Consider the following 18,012-nt stretch of genomic DNA (forward strand, 5'->3'; position numbering starts at 1 on the left):
TGTCGGGGGTCCTGCTCACGAATAGGGACGATGACGGCTCTTTTAACGTTCACAAGTGCTTAGAAATTTCTGGTAATCAACAACTGTCAAATTTTTTTCTAGGTCAGGAGAGCAAGGATTGTTTAAAAATATTTCATTGCAATATTAGGAGCTACTATAAAAAATTTTAACGAACTTCTAGTTTACCTAAATGATATACCAAGCTTAGATATAATTGTATTGACCGAATGTTGGTTGAGGGAGGGGGAGGAGGGGGAGGCATTGGAGGGGTTCGACATTGTACTGACGGACAAGCAACGTAACAGAAATGACGGTGTTATTGTTTACTACAGTAAACGTTTACTAGCCACTGCTTCACAAATAACACTCGGTGACGTTTACGGTATTTACATGGAATTTAATTACTACAATAAACACTTCAACATACTTGCACTTTATCGTACCTTTGACAGTGATTTAAACTTGTTTTTTATCTGAGTTGGAAACGTTTTGTAATCATTTAGATAAGAGGAAGATGGGAATAATATTGGGTGACATAAATTTTTTGACTTACTTAAAAAGCACTGCAACGAGCGATAGATATTTAAATATTTTACTGGGTTCAGGATTTGTTCAGTGCATTGATAAACCAACAAGAGTGACTAATAACTGCTCGTCATGTCTGGATCACATTTTTCTACGTTACTTTGACATGAATAAAGTACAATCAGCTGTGCTCCAGACTGGCGTGAGCGACCACTACAGTACTGGCCTGACTATCACTGCCACTGCCACTGCCACTGCCACTGCCACTGTACCTCATGCTGACAACCTCGCTGGCGACTCCACTACACAGTACTACACGGACATTCATTTACTCAGCCGTAACCTCGCTCACTTGAACTGGGAAACCTGTCATGAGTTGCCAGGATATCGCACCATGTGCAGAGCAATTTGCAAGAACAATTTCCTGTCTTATTAAAGCCTCTTCCAAACCACTAATAAGGCATTCCACTCGCAAAAAAAAATTAAAACCATGGATTTCACCCGATTTGATCAAATTAATTCGAATCAGAGACAAAATAAGCAAAAAATTAAAAAAACAACCTTTTTAATAACGATCTTTATCAAGTTTTCCGCACGCTCAGACAAAATTTAAGTAAGTCTCTTAAAAAGTATAAAAAACAATATTACAGATCAAAACTTAACAATCTCAAAATAACCCAAAAATGTTCTGGACTATTATAAACGAACTTGCAGGTAACGTAAAAAAGAAAGATCCATTTCCTATCCAAAATATTTTTCCAGATACCCCTTATATAACTCATAGTATGTGTAAACAAGTAGCAGATGATTTTAACTTATTTTTCTCCACGGTGGGACATAGCTTAGCTAGCGCCATTCATTTAAGTAGGGACCCGGTTTTGAGTGATGCGGACTACAGGCTGGATACCGTGTTTACATTACACACTATAACTGAACTCGATGTAATACGACATGTGACTGGACTGCGCGGGGATCTGCCCTGGACGTGACTGTATCTCGGCCACTACGTTAAGAGATAACATTCATGTATTTTCGAAACCTCTTCTGCAATTAATTAATTTAAGTCTTTCTTCTGGGATTTTTCCAGATATTTTTAAAATTGCAAAAGTAATTCCTTTGCATAAAGGTGAGAGCTTTTTAGATAAAAATAATTTCCGTCCAATTAGCCTTTTGAGCGTATTCTCTAAGATTCTTGAACGAGTGGTTAAAGAACAACTTGTAAATTAATCTTTATAATAATCAAATCCTGTGTGACTGCCAGTATGGTTTCAGAGAGGACAGGAATATTTCTGATGCTCTGTTCGATGTCAATAGGCAAATTAATGACGCAATATCCAACAACTTACGTGTTATTTCTAATATTTCTTGATCTAAGAAAAGCGTTTGATAGCATCGATAGAAAATAAGTTGATTCCTAAAATTAGAGTATATTGGAGTAAATGGTATTAAATGCGCTTCTTGGTTCAAGCTCACGGAGCTAGGCTACAGGACGTGTCTACTGTGGGACTGGGACTGAGTGATGCGCTTCCTGTGTACTACGGAGTGTACTACGGGAGTACGTTTCCCAGGGGATTCTGTTTTTGATTTACATAAACAATTATTTTTGATTCTAAAATTAAATATTGAAATGCAAACCTGTTTTTATTTGCCGATGATAGCCTTATTTTAATTAAGGGCAACGATTTGGTTTGATGCTCGTTCTAAAGCACTATGATGACCATGTATGTGGTCCTAAATATTGTGTTTGATCAAAATGTTCTTTCTTAACGACCTCGAAAACTAAATTTATGCCCCTTTTCTCTCCAGGGAGTCCTACAGACTATTCCCTGGACGGACTGGTTGTTCACAGTTGTGGCAGTTATAATAATAATGTATTTTGCTCTTGTGAAAAGTATTGAAAATGTCACGTCTTATAAATATCTGGGCGTTATCTTGATAAACGTTTGAAATGGTCTTGTCATATTGAATATGTGAAGAGAAGAACAAGGAAATACATATTTTGCATTCAAACAATTAAGGGAAATATTAAATGAAAAGGAAATTAAACTTGCCTATTTTGCCTATGCCCAGTCATTGTTTTCATTTGGAATAATAGCCTGGGCGGAGCATACAAAAACACTTCTGCAGCCACTGCAGGTGGTTCAGAACGCAATTTTAAAGGCCGGGTATAAAAAAAGTAGGAGATATCATACTGATACCTTATACAAAGAAACCGCTATTCTGTCAATCCGTAAAATTTTCATAAAAACAATCCTCATCCATATTTATAACAACTTTACCAACAATCTTCTCAACAACTTCACACTCTCATAATACTCGATATGCACGGAATATTGGTGTTGTCCCAATGCAAATTAGTAAATCCATATCATCAACTAACTCTTTCTATATATCCCATCTTCTATTTAGAAATCTTTGTCGATATTTTTCCTGACCACCAACATTTTTGATTCACCATCGGTAATTTATGTGTAAAAAAACGTTCAAATGAATGGTTGTCTCTTATCAGTATTGACGAGGCTGAATCAATTATTACGGCTGAATACAGACGGGACTACTTCTAAAACATTGCCCCCCCCTCCTTATCTAACCCTCCTTATCTAACCTGTTACTCCACTACCGACAATTATGAATGGATTCATGATAGCTCGTAGTATAATTTATATATTTAACTTTACTGCTTCACTTTTAATCCTCTCAACCAACTACTGTATATAAGTGAATACTCTGTCGTTCTTCTTGATTCTGGGAATACACCATCCTAAATTTTAATACTTTTAATATCCGCTAAGATTGACATTAGTACAATATTCCATGAAGTGTGTGTGTGCGTGTGTGTGTGTGTGTGTGGGCGCGCCGCGACGAGCGCACCACGTAGTTCAAATGATTTATATTGAATAAAGACAGCAAACTACAATCCGTCCACGGTTTCATGGCAGCAACTCGAGCCTACGCACAGGCTTTCTACAGGCCCATGTAGGCTTATTTCCTAGGTCACTAATATTTTTATTAATGAGTTTCAACTTCTTAAAATAAATTAACTGTTACTACTAACGAAATGTACAACTAGTTATATAAAATAGATTCCTTAAATTGTTTATTATTAAATAAACTTATAATTACTGCTTAATTTTTACATTGTTACTCTTGTTTATGTTTTAAGGAGTTTAAGTTTTAGTTTTTGTACACTATTTCATGTACCGAAATTGGAAATAAATTATGATTCAATTAATTAGCTCTTCGCCTTGAGCACATCTTCTGCCTTGAATTCGTTTTCTGTCGCCTTGTCTATGGGGACTTAATCCTATGGTTGCTGAGTCAGGCCTAAAATCAAAGAATATTCCGCTGGTTCTATGGATAATCATTGCTTTTTGAAAAAACGTATCTTAGAGCTGGCAGAGCCACCAGTGAATTGATTAATCATTCATTTTCAATAGTATATTTTCCTGACTGTTTGAAACTCGCTATGGTCACCCCTTTGTACAAGAAAGGCTGCAATCAATCTGTTTTTCTGTTTCAAATTTATTTCTGTAGTTTCATCCTTCTCTAAAGTTATAGAGAAAATAGTATTATTAAAAAGCTTTGGAGTTTCCTACAGCACAACAAGCTGATGTTTGGGGATTTTGTCTCACCATGGGAAAAGTACTGTTGATCAATGTTCTGTGTCTGTGCAGAAAATGATCTGCAATTTTTCGAAAGGAACTATTACCGGGTAACCGGTTCTAGTGGCTTATTTTTTTATTTAACTAAAGCCTTGATTTAGTTGATCACGTTCTTTCTAAAAATGTTAACTGGGGATTAGAGGTGTCCGCACTTCAGTGGTTTCAATCTATATTTTGGTCAAAAGGGCACAGTTTGTTAAGGTTTAGTTCTATTGATGCGTCAAATAACATCACTAATTGTTTCATTTAACGAAGGAACTATCAGCAAGGGCGTGCTCCAAGGTTCAATTTTGGGCCCTGTCCTTTTTTTAATCTTTATCAACGATCTTTGTAAGGGCTTAACTGTAACCCAACATTGTGGCCTATATGCAGATGACATGTCACTAACGTTTTCCTAATTCCTCCAGAGATCACCTGGAACTCGACAACAGGAAGACACATTCTTGTTAATTGGCTGTGATGGCATCAAAAACTGCAAATTGGCTTTTCAATTAACAGCCATTCAAGCAAGCTCAGTATTCATTTGTTTTGAAGTTGAAGTTGTTTTGTTCTCAGAAGAAAGGCTTTGGAAAATTTTCTTGGGATGATGACTGCAATTTGTCTTTCCCTCCATATAAAGTGTTTTAGGAATGCTGAGTCCAGGTATATTTGTGCTCAGAAATCCTTATGGCTTTCTGCATAACTTTGTTTTTTTCCATTTCCATGTCATATCTTACGGGGTTCCATTTGGGGTTCTGAAGCACCAAAATTAAGTCTGTGTTTAGGCTTCTTATCAAAGAAAGCTTTAAGAATAATTTGTTCATGTCCCATCCAGAACCTCATGTGCTAACCTTTTTTTCCTCCAAACAAACTTTTAACTTTTCCTTCCATTTATTCTGGAAACCTTATCATTTCTTCATAAAAACTTTCACCTTTTTAATAGATTTTTCCGACTCACATGTGTATGGAACCAAGAAGTAACAGATTAATTATGAATCACTCCACCTCATTTTTTGAAAATCATTTAAAATATTCAGCAGTAATTCTTTTTAAAAACACCTTAATTAATTCCGACTCATTATAGAAGATTAAAAATAAAATTAATGGTTTGTTGATCGAGAAGTAGCTTACTATTCTGTTAAGGACTTTTTAGCTGATAAGATAGTGTAAAACTTGAAAAAGTAAAAATTTTTATTGAGAGGACATTATTATATTTTGTTATGATTTGTTGACTTGGCATATACGTTGTTAACTCTGTCTACATGCTGAATAAAGAATTTGAATTTGAATTTACAAATCATAAATATTCTTGTAGAGGCATACCTGATTTCTTTCCACTTTTATAGAGGTTCCACTCATCAATTGAAGTGTTAGCTCCAAAAAAATTTCCAGCACAGAGTAACAAATCAAATGGTCCACTCTTTTTATTCACCTTTTCAACTCGTGAGTACAAGGTCTTGAACTTTCCGTTTACATCTCCACATATAAGTCTGAAACATAACAACAAATATATGCATAAAGTAATCATTCACATTTCAGATTTATAATATATGAAAAGCTAACACTACTTACAAATCAAATGTGACTAGCTCCATGATATAAATGTGATTAAATAAATACCATCAAAACTAAATATATCTATGTTAAAAATAAGAAAAAAGAGAAAGGGAATTGGTAAAAGGTGGTGGTCTACAAAGAACCATTAACTTGTTAAATAAATATATGTGTAAACATTCAACTGGATCTATATTTAAAATCTATTTATTGATTTCCATGGAGCATATGTCCCTGAAAACAAAAATTACAGCTAATCTGTAAGAAGCTAGCAAAATACTAAAAAAGCCAAAAAACAAAGTAACACAATGGCTAAAGGCCTGTACTCTGGAATGTGTGTATTGGGAGGAGTCAACTGTTAACTTCCAGTTATAACATTTGAAAGGCGAATGACATATGAGAATTATTTTCACAAGTCACGCATGAAAACCAAAAGTTGGCAAAAACAAAATAATATACAAATAAATACAGTATATTCTTATGCACTCAATAAATAATGATTTCACTAGACTGAAAATAGTATTATGAAGGTTACAACATAGTTTCATTAATCCTAACAATAACCAATCCTAAAAACCAAACACAATCAACAGAGTAATTGCTAGTGTCTCAATGACCAAATATTTGAAAAGTTTGATGAAGGCACACGTTACTCTGTGAGATTTAGAGCTAACAAATATTTTTACATTAGTCTTATCATAACCATGGTAGAACAAACAGATTATATTATACACATACATATTTCATATATGTAATTTTAACATATGACTAATATGATTACAATAGCACTTATCTATAACATTTATTTACCATTGTAGTTTTTTATCTACATATGTATGTGATTACGTACATATCCTTGTGATGATGTGTAGATCTCAATGTAAATTTGTTCATTCGTAACACTTTTTATTTACTTAATGTTACAATAAACTAAAAATTTCAAAACTGTTAAATTTTTTATGTTTTTTGATTATTCTATTAGAAATTCAATCTAATACTAAACAAAATAAAATTAATTTTTTATATCAATTAATGAATGCACAAGTTTCTAAACAAAAGCCTGCAAGAAAAACCAGCCAATTTCACTTTAGCCTTTCTCAGTAGGCTGCGGCATCAAGTGGCTAGTGTTCAAAAGGGTAAAATGTGCACCTTCAGTAAAAAATACAATACCAAATATACAGTGGTTTTTTTAAAGCACAAAGAATACAATTTGACACTAAATCAGCAATGTGTAAAGTATGTAGCCTTAAGAATATATAAAAAAGAAAATGGAAAACTGTATGGTGTTTTGCAACTGAAAAACTATAAATAAACATGAGGTCTATTCTAACAGTTATATATTTTCTTCAATGTAACCATGACACATCATGAATTCCTCGGCAGGGAAACAAGGAATGAACTAATAAAGTCTCTTGTTATTATAGTTGTGATGTAAATAATTTTATTATTGTATTAGTATATTTCTTATTTCATTTTTATTTGCTTATTTAATATAATATCAATGTTTTATAATATCAATATCAACATTTAGAATTGATATTTATAAACAACTGATTTGCCAGGCTCTTATAGAAATACAATGAGCTGCAGTATAATAAGCGCCCACCACCACAATCTGATCATCGATATTCATGATTATCTAAACAACCAAAATGTTGAACCAAATTATGTGTAAGGTGTTTTATATTCTGTGTATTATAGTAAGTGGCCACCACCACAATTAATTGAATCAGGGTACCAAATTATCGATTAGAAATACCTATTGAACACACAAACATTCCAATTATACTCGTAGTTACTCACAACTAATGATTGCCAGCTATTTTTAACCCTCCATGGTTCACTATATTATACCTATTGGTTCAGCCAATTTTGTGGCTTCTGCAGCCTTATTAAAAAAAAAATTTTAAATAATGTATTTATCAATTACTAGGCAGTTCATAATATAAGCAGTTTTATATATAATTTTGTTCAGGAAATACAAAAGTATTATAAAATATGGTAAAATTACTCACCACTAATTTGGTATTGTTCATTTCAAGAGAGGAGAAGAACAAATGTAAAATCCTAAACATGTTTTTATTTTTCACTCTTAAAAAATAAAAATTATACGCTTTATATTATTTCTGGAATATAGCAACATTAAACACAACTTATTACTGAGTAAGAAAATATCAACTTAATCACAAAAACAATAAAGTAAATACGAGCACGTTGTGAAAAACTGCTAATTCTGACGAACTTCCACTGCCAGGTGCTGCTCTTTTCCTATCTCCCTCCTTAATGTGACAATTACTCCAAAATCAAAATGTCGAACCGAACCACGTATAAGGTATTTCATATTACAGTATAGTTCAATTGTTATTTCGAAACCCTGATTCATTTTTAGTGGTGATGGTTTATTACACTGCAGCCATAATATGAAATACCTCATATATAATTTTATTCAACATTTTTGTTTTTGGTAGGGGTAGGGTACGATAAGCGGACCCGGTTTTTTTATGTCGAAATTGGCAAACGATATTACTTAATCATAACCATCGATATGATCAATCGATACTGATTAATTATTTTGAACTATTGACTTAAATAATCTGTATCAACAGCTGCAAATACTCTAAAATAATACACATAGGATAATATTTCAATTTTACATAAGTAATTCTGATTATTAAAAATGGCAGTCAAATTTAGAAAACTACACAATGTTGCTTTTTTGTGGCTTCAACACGTTGGGCTCGTACCGAAAAACCCATTATGTGAAATTTGTGGGAAAGAAATAACTGTAACTGTGGGAGGAGTAAAGATGGTCGTCTTCAGTTTTCCTAATTTTGGTTATAATAATTTGTTTGATCACTGTAAATATTAAATTCATATTTTAATTTAAAACATGATTGTTATTGAGGACTATAGGTACTTTTATATCGATTGATAGTCTAATAGGATTTGAGATGCGAACATTAGGTATCAATGACTATATTCTCTTCGATATAACAAAACCGGGTCCGCTTATCGTACCCTTTGGTAGTTTAGATTATCATGAATATCGATGATTTAATTGTGGTGGTGGCCTCTTATTATACTGCAGCCTTTTGATAGGTTAGGACTGCAACATAACCTAATCACACCAAGAAACTTATCTCATTCAGTGTATGCTTATTCCTGAATTATTCAAAATGATACCAGCCTATGTTAATAATTTAGTTTAATTGCCTTCAAGAATTAATAAATTACTTACACTTTAATGTTTCCTCTCCTTTTATCAGTCATGGTTTAACTGCAGAATGAGTCAAACTACAATAGGCTTATGTAATAAATTACAAAGAAAATTAATATTTTATGACTCTATGACCTAATTCTTAGTATTTAGTTTAATTTTGCAATTTACAACAATAATATAACCTATGTAAACATAAACAATAACAGTATTTTTTTTTTTTTTTTTTTTTTTTTCTCTCTTCGGCTTTGGACTGACCATGAAGCCACGAAGTACACTGACTATGTTAATATTAAAAGTCTTTTCTAAAACAATGAATTACTTATAATCACAATATTGTGGTTGCCGATCTTATTTGTTTATAATTATTTGATTATTGTGTTAGTGGGTTAACATTTATGTCTACAAGTGTTATGGTTAGTTTCAAAGAAGGATTTGGGAAAATTCTAAGATGGATTTTATTATAGGATGATTTTTGCATAGGTGTTTTGGGTGTCTTCTCGCCTGGGACCTGTCAGGCATTTCTAAACCGAAAGGTAGGCCACGGTTATAAGAACCCTGGGTGATGCAACAATTATGTCTGAGGTGTATATGTTTTTGTGTTGCTAACTTATATTTTTAATTTGAGTAGATTAATGAATTTAATAATTTCGCTGTAAATATCTAGATCGTTTGTACGTAGTACATCAATTAAATTATATGGGCGATTACTGAATTGTTTCTTAATATTGATGAACGTTTGGTCTCTAGCATAACTGTACATTGGGCATCCTAGAATTAAGTGATCTAATGTCTCTTCTACTCCTAATGAACATTTAAGACACAAGGGAGTGAAATATAATTTCATCCAGTGTAGTCGGCTATTGTTTCTGGCATGACCAAATCTCAGTCTGCATATATTAATTATGTCGTGTCTCTTAATCCTAACATTTCTGAACCATGATTGTTTCGGAGGAATTTGTTCTATGGACTTATACCATATACCTGATGTACTTGCGTTAAAAAGTTCTTTGAATTGGTCTAATACTACATTGCAAGTTATTTTCTTATGGTCTGTTGATGGAATATTAATGTTATCTAAATTATCTCCATCCAATATAGCCTCCTTTGCTAATTTGTCTGCGTATTCATTCTGCGAAATACCACAGTGTCCTGGAACCCAGTGGATCACAAAATGTTTGCCTTTAGCTAATATTTCATGTAAAAGGCTGAGGATTATGTTATCTGTATCCGGAAAACCTTGATTTGCTTTTTTAATTGCCCTGATCGCTGATTGAGAATCTGTATAAATATCTATACTATTATATGCAGTATTGTTTATATACTCTATTGACTTTATAATTGCGATTAGTTCAGCCGTATAATTCGATACATATTTATTTAACTTAAACTTTACACTGGTATTCAAATCGGGTATGTAGAAGGCAGCGCCTACGCCTTCTTTGGTCTTTGACCCATCAGTGAATATTTTAATACTTTCCTTGTTAGTCTCAAGATGTTGTTTACTTGCATTTGAGGTTAACTTATAATTTTTTAGAAAGTGTTGTTTTAATACTGTCATATTATTTCCCTTTTTACTTATACTATTATTATAATCTACTGAATCAATACACGTGAGGTTTATATGGGTCATAACTAAAGGTTTTTCAAAGTCATTTTGGGTTTTATATTCCAAATTGGTATCAAAATTTGGATTGTATTTGCTTATTCTATCTACCGATTTTATAATTTGTGGAAGCTTTTTATTCCTCCAGTATGTAAAGTTGGAAGTTAACAACTTCAAGTACATTATTTTATAGAAGGTAGGATGATTTTTTCCTGTACAAATCTTGTATATCAATCTATCTGTTAGCATATTTCTTCTCATTTCCAGTGGGGCTATTTTACATTCTGCTTGTAAGGCAATAATTGGCGTGCTTTTCATAGCTCCTATTGCGGTTCTTAAAGCTAGATTCTGAATTAAATCTAATTTACGAAGGTCTTTTTTGGGAGCATTACTATATACAAAACAACAATAATCTAATCTGGACCTTATAAGGCCTTTGTATATCTGTAGGGCCAAATCAGGGTGAATTCCTTTTGTACCACAGGCCATAAATTTAATTATATCAATATCTTTCAAACATAACTTACTAACATTTTCAATATGCGGTCTTAGCGTGAGTTTGTTGTCTATTGTGACTCCCAGAATTTTTAAATTATCCACTACAGGAATAACACATCCTTCCACTAACAGATTTAGATTGCTTACATTTTTCTTTCTCGTGAAAATAATTACTTTACTTTTATTACCATTGAAATGTAGGTGCAATTGGCCAAAATATTTCTCAAGTGAATCAATTGTTCTTTGTACATTAGTTTGCGTTTGCTCGAAACCATTACCAGACGAATATATTAAAACGTCATCAGCGTATTGTAAAGATCTGGTGGGTTGTTGTATAAAATTATTAACCTCAGCAATATAGATGGAGAACAATATAGGACTCAAAACACTGCCTTGAGGGAGGCCCTTATAATTGCGTCTTGGTATTACTGAACTAGAATGACTCATGATTATTTCCCTATCAGATAGCCATTGATGACAGTATTTAACAATTTTATTAGGAATACCAAGTTCTAACATCTTACTACACAAAACTGGGATTGAGACATTATCGTACGCACTCGTAATATCCAATGATGTGGCAATAAGTGTCTCATTGAAAGACAATGCTGTGTGAATATCGGTTAATAATGTTACAATATAATCATTACAACCCCTTTTCCTTCGAAAACCATATTGAGTGTCTGGTATTATGTTTGACCTGTCGATGTACCATTCAAGCCTATTCTTAATCATAGTGTTGAAAACTTTAACCATACACGGAATAAGTGATATAGGCCTGTATGATGCTTCATCATTTTTGTCTTTTGAGGGCTTCAATATACCTATCACTCTGAATTGTTTCCATATTTGTGGTATATCCGATTTATTATTCCATATATTATTAAAAATATTTTAAGAGATATTGTAGTGCATTAGATGGTAAGTATTTTATCATTTTATATGTGATGCCATCCAAACCTGGTGAGGTATCTTTCTTTTTAGACAAAATCGCTAACTCTAATTCCTTGAATGTAAAATCATCTTCTAGGAAAGGGTAAGTACTGTTATTAGAGTCACATAGGCCTATATGAAACAAATCTTCTCTATTAGGAACATAATCTGGTGTGATTTGTTTCATAAAATTCTCACAAAGCTGTTCATTATCATTAAGTAGGCTACCATTTTTACAGTTAGATTGATTACACTTTAATTTTTTGATCATTCTCCAAGCGAGTGGAGAAGATTTGTGTTTGCTTATCTCATTACATATTTTAACCCAGCCTAGCCGTTTTGCATTTTGTATTGTTTCTCTAGCTGCTACCTGAGCTAGTTGAAATTTGTGATAGTTGAGTGCGGACATATTATTTTTAAAATTACTGAAAGCCAGTCTTCTGCGAGCTACGGCATGGGAACATTCATCTGTCCACCATGCATTAGGCCTAAAGTTGGAGTTTATATTATTACACACTTTGTATCTAGGTATAGATTTATCTGCAGCTTCTAGAATGATATTATACAACACTTTAATATTACAATTTTGCATTAGTATGCTATTAATCTTATTTTCTATTAAATTATTGTATTTACTCCAATCCGCCTTCTTAAAATTGAATTTTTTACTTTCACCTACATTGTTGTTTAATATTCTATTAGGCCTATTACAAATACTAGTTATGTCAAATTTGATTGAAATTGGGAAATGATTGCTACCTAGTGCATCTTTATTTATTTCCCAAGATGTTAATAGTGAATATAGGTTAGGCGTCACAAAAGTCAGATCAATAGCGGTTGGTTGATGACAAAATGTTGGTATGGTTGTAGTCCTACCATCATTTATACATATGAATGATGAATTACTGTATTCTTCAAAAATAGTATTGCCTCTCGAATTAGCCTTTAATGGACCCCAAATCGGATGATGTCCATTCATGTCACCACAAATAATTGTATATCCATTATCCTTGTTAAAAAGTTTGTCTTTCCAAAAGGAACGAGGTATATATTTATTAGTACAATAAATATTGTATATATTAATAGGTACTTTAAAATTTCTAATTTCAATAGCTAATAATTGTACTACATTGTCATTGAATTCATATATGGTTTTATATTTAATAGATTTATGAATAATGACAGCTATACCTCCATAGCTGTCATCTCTGTTTACTTTTAATAATGTATAATTATCATCGGTTAAAGATTCATTTTCATCTAACCATGATTCCTGAATTAAACCTATATGTATTTTTTCGGTCTTAAATAATTGTATGGTCTCTGGCCATTTAGGCTTTAGAGACCTAGCATTCCATTGTATCAGATTGAGGTCATTTGACATGTCCTGATGTATTATCTCTTAATGTTTGTGTTACTACCTCTAACAGTAACTACTTTATTCAGTTTATCTGGGGGCTTAGCAGTTTTTCCCTTGGGTGGACTCTCATTGGAGAGGAAGGAAGAAAAAATCTCTTCCATTTGTTTTTTTGCACTATTTACATTTGACAAATTGACTTTAAGACATTTGCTTCTTATTTCACTAATTTTACTGTGCAGGAGATCTTTCAATTGGTCCCTACTTACACTACTAGGGTTATGTCCAGGTACTGATTTACCTAGGCTAAGTATATCTGATGACTCTGTGGTTCTTTTAGTGGAATTGTCATATCTGGTTGGATGCTTTTGATTGTATTGCTTATTACTATTGTAGCTTATTGTACTTTCCCTAGATATAGGTTTTTTATACTTGAACATATTTGAACTAGCTCTGTCATCCTGCTCCATTACATCGCTCAAAGGTGAGAACCTGTTATATGTATTGATATTTGTTGATATATTATGTGTTAATTCAGGTAACTCTGGATATTCAGAGTCAAAATTTGTTTTGATTTTGTCAGCGTATGATTGTCTTTTAAATTGTGTGCTTTTTGTTGCTTTGTATGATATTGGGTAATGTAGGCTAGCCTTAAAATAATCCTCTTTATGGTAACTCATTCTATTTTTAATCAATTTTTGTCTCTTAAATTCTGGACATAATTTTGAAGAACTACTGTGTGGGCCATAACAGTGTATGCACCTTCGAGGTTGTGTGCACTCATCAGAGTGATATTTATCCCCACAGTCCTTACAGAGTCTGTCATTTTTGCAAGGAGAATTGGCTACGTGTCCGTATGAAAAACATCTAAAACATTGTTTAACCTGGATGACAAATGTTTCTACCTTCATTCGAACATAGTTAAGTTTAATGTATTCAGGTAAACAATCTGAATCAAAGGTAATTTTAACAAAGTGAGTATCTATAAGAGAGTTGTTAACTCTCCTTTTAATCCTTTGTACTTGTACCAATGGATATTCGCTAACAGTTTCATTGAGTATTTCATTTTCGCTTATGTCTGGTTCAATGAAAACGACTCCAACAGAATAAATTTTTATGGTTGGTACAAATACATTATAATTTGTTAAGAATTGTGAATCGATTAGATTATTTGCCGCAGTGTAATTTTTACATGTGACAGACAGGTTGTTGCCTGCACGTACTATGAAATCTATGTCATTGTGGTGTTGTTTTATTATTTTACCAATCTGAAATGGATTTAATTTTTGTTTACTTTTATGTTGAACTATGATTTCGTATGGCCCTTTGTTACTTTCTTTGTAATATCTTTTAATAAAACTTTTTTTAATCTCAGTTGTCTGTTCATTTTTTGAGTTAGTGTTCTCTACATTTTCCCATTTTCGTTTTAACTCATTTGTATTTGTGTCATTATCAGTGTTAATAGTACTATAAGTATGATCTGACGTATCCATGTTAGATTTTAATAACGAATCTACCGCTATTTCTAGTTCAGAGGGGTTCATGTCCTTCTGAATCGGGGTGGCTAGACCTGCATCCATCGTGTCAGGTCCAGCCAAGTCTTGAAATTATTACACTACTCTGTGTGTGTGTGATGTAATATATAGAAAAATGACAAATAAAACTATTTAACTTTATGATAAAATAATATTATTAAAACAAAAGAAAACTCCAATTAAGGTTAAGGTTACATTTTATTAAACTAAAATACCAGTTAAAAAAGCTCGAGAAGAAGAATCAGTAAGAATAGAACACAGGAAATCGGCAACCACACGTCCTAATCACTCGAAGTTCCGTAACTCGATGAACAATAACAGTACTCATTACTCAACAGACAGAACAGGTGACCGCATAATCAAAAAATTGACGACGAACGCAGGAGAAATTATTTAAAAAATACCCAAGACGTTAAGAGCACGCCAGAGTACTAACAGAGATGTATATAAAATGAACACAAGGTTATGCATGTTTATCTCTTCTATTCTCGTTACTTAACAGGAATTGTACTTTAAAGCCAGCCTGCACACTAATGATTTATCAAGGTATACAGAGATTTCTAATAATGTATGTTTCACAGTTTTGGGACTATACATTTTTTCTGGTAAGATGGACATTAAGATTTTTCTAAACAAACTGAGAATTAAAGTTAATTGTTCATAGTAAATTCGAAAATCTCGCATCCCTGAAGAATTAGAACTAGATTCCATTGGGGAGTTTATTTTGAGAATGTCTAGGAAATGTTTAGGTAATTTACACCGTATTCTAGGAAGAGTTAGTTACATTTCATGTCAGAGAGCCAACTTTAGGACGTCGTCTGAAACCAAAACTTCCTTAGGCGTGTTAGATTAATTTATTAGAGAATGTTTCGGAAGATAATTGTTTCTAATTTTTCAATGCAAGTATGATGTTAAAATCTTACACGTAAGTGGCAGTGTGTTTTTGAACGAAGCGACTCCAATAATGTTTTTTCCTACAAATATGTTAACTATTTACTTCATATCTGTTACTTTGTTCTGTATATGATACAATAGCATTGATTCAGAACAAAGATTGTTAAAAAACAGATGTAGATTTTACATTATTTATTAAACCTTTGATTATGTATTATTACACAAAGAAAAAACATAAATATAATAACAGTACAAAGTAAAATAATATTACTGTAATAGGAAAAATGGAAATTTAAAAATAATAAACAATCATGTTTAAGAAGCAAGTAATCATTTGGCGTCTTTTATTCATCTATTCTGGGAAAATGAAGCTTGACGATCTAGTATACTTTATTAGCAATAAAAAAAGAAAGTATTAACGGGTTATTAAAGGAAAATTAAATAAAGCATTAAGGTAAAAATAAAGTAAATTAATTGACACGTAGGATGTCGATGCCTATATCTGATCACTTTTAATTTACACACTTCATGAATATAGCTGTACAATGTTTAATCCGTCAAGAGATTGAGATTAAACTGGATTCTACAGAATAGGACATTTAGGAGTATACATTGTACTACTAAATATATTTAATACCAGTTTTAATAGTTAAAACAGTATAAACTAGCGTTAAAAGCAGATAAATTTACAACAAAGTGTGTAATTTGGAATTAAAAATTCTGCAGATTTAAAGTTGGGTGTCTGATTTTAATACATGGGTGAGAAACAAGCAAGATTTTGTACCTACTTAATTAATCATGGTTTTATATTTACGCAGTTTAATTTAAAGCTGACAGTATCTTATTATCAGTTTTAGCATGATATATTAGTTATCTGAAAAATCTTAGTTTGTAAAATGATTGTTGCTCTAAAAGATATAGAATATAAAAAAATGAGTTTGATGGCTTTATCCTGCTTTACTCTACATCCTTGGGATATTTCTTAGTCATCGCTGAACCGAAAGGTGGAAAGAATGCAATCTCAAATACCCCATTTTTTTCACCGAGCACATAAGAGACAAGTAAAAGAAGATAAAGACAGGGAGGGAGAAAAGAACGTAACATTTTTTTTAAACTGAAATTAGTGAGGTACATATAACCGGTCTTGTGGGACACAATGTGACTTCCTCTAAATTTATAATATATTAATATTGTAAGTTTCCTAATTGGTTGTGTTTTCTTTGAAAGGATGGAATTAATTTACATTATCTTCCTAGAACCTATAAAGGGCACATCAATACGGTTTATTAACTTTTATCTTTAGAGATCATGGTCTCAATATTGTACCTACAGGCAGATGTGAGTTAAGTTTAGGTTTCGAAATACTTGTTATTGTGTATTTATAATATAATAGAATTTCTGTAATGCATTAACATCAAATACAATTTATTAATCAATTATATCCTAATAGCTACTCTAATCGTAACAAATATTATTTCAAATCCCTAATCTTTACAACAAGCTCAATCCTCATCCATCTGAGTCTAGTAGTAATCCATTATCATCGCGGTAATGAACTCCAATAGAGGATTTCACGTCAAGAGCTTTTCACGGTTAATTAAAATATGTGGCGAGTGTACAATATATTTATAGGACAATGCACTCAGAGAACCGAGTGTGTATTAAGTTTCACACTTTACTTATACTTGCTAAAAGCCTGCCACAGATAAATTTCCGGAAGTAAGACAAGTAGAAAGTAGTATTTACTCTACTTCTATCGTAATGGGGGTAAGCACATTCTTTGCTTAAAAGGAGGAATATTACACCTTATATCAGAGGCTCCGTAAGATAAGAGAGCACCGGGAAAAGCCCAGTTCGGTAAATTCAGATTAATAAAAAAAGTAAGTACTCCTCGCCACATGTCACGTAAAAGGCCTCTCTGAAGTTGCATGCTAAATGTTAAGTCTATAACTCATTTCATTCTTGATATGTCCCGCAGACAGAGATGCGTATAAAAATACAATTTATGTTTTTGCTTTACTAAAAAAAGACAAAATAAGCAATATTTAAGTTGAAATAAATATAAGTAAAATATAACAGAATAAAGTTCAAATAAATGAGTGCAATACAGCATTCATTGAATATATATATAATTATCGACAGCCAAACATATCAAGAAAAGATTGAAACATTCATTGACAGCAACAATCTTAAAAAATTAAAAAAGGACCCAACCCAAGAATACACAAAACTTATAAATTCCACAATAACTA

At 32.3% G+C, this 18,012-nt stretch overlaps 1 protein-coding gene across 1 annotated transcript in view; it reads right to left on the reverse strand.

Annotated features, from left to right (window-relative positions):
- LOC124355453 (CWF19-like protein 1) overlaps nt 1-9,142 on the reverse strand; it is a 47,447-nt gene extending 38,305 nt beyond the window's left edge. The window contains exons 1-2 of the mRNA XM_046806598.1: nt 8,959-9,142; nt 5,490-5,656 (exon numbers count right to left, since the gene is read on the reverse strand). Coding sequence (XP_046662554.1) covers nt 5,490-5,656; nt 8,959-8,990 — 199 coding nt within the window. The 5' untranslated portion in view covers nt 8,991-9,142. The remainder of the gene's footprint in view (nt 1-5,489; nt 5,657-8,958) is intronic.
- Nucleotides 9,143-18,012: the final 8,870 nt, after the last annotated feature.

This window comes from Homalodisca vitripennis, chromosome 2, assembly GCF_021130785.1.
Source record: "Homalodisca vitripennis isolate AUS2020 chromosome 2, UT_GWSS_2.1, whole genome shotgun sequence".
Lineage (NCBI taxonomy): Eukaryota > Metazoa > Arthropoda > Insecta > Hemiptera > Cicadellidae > Homalodisca > Homalodisca vitripennis.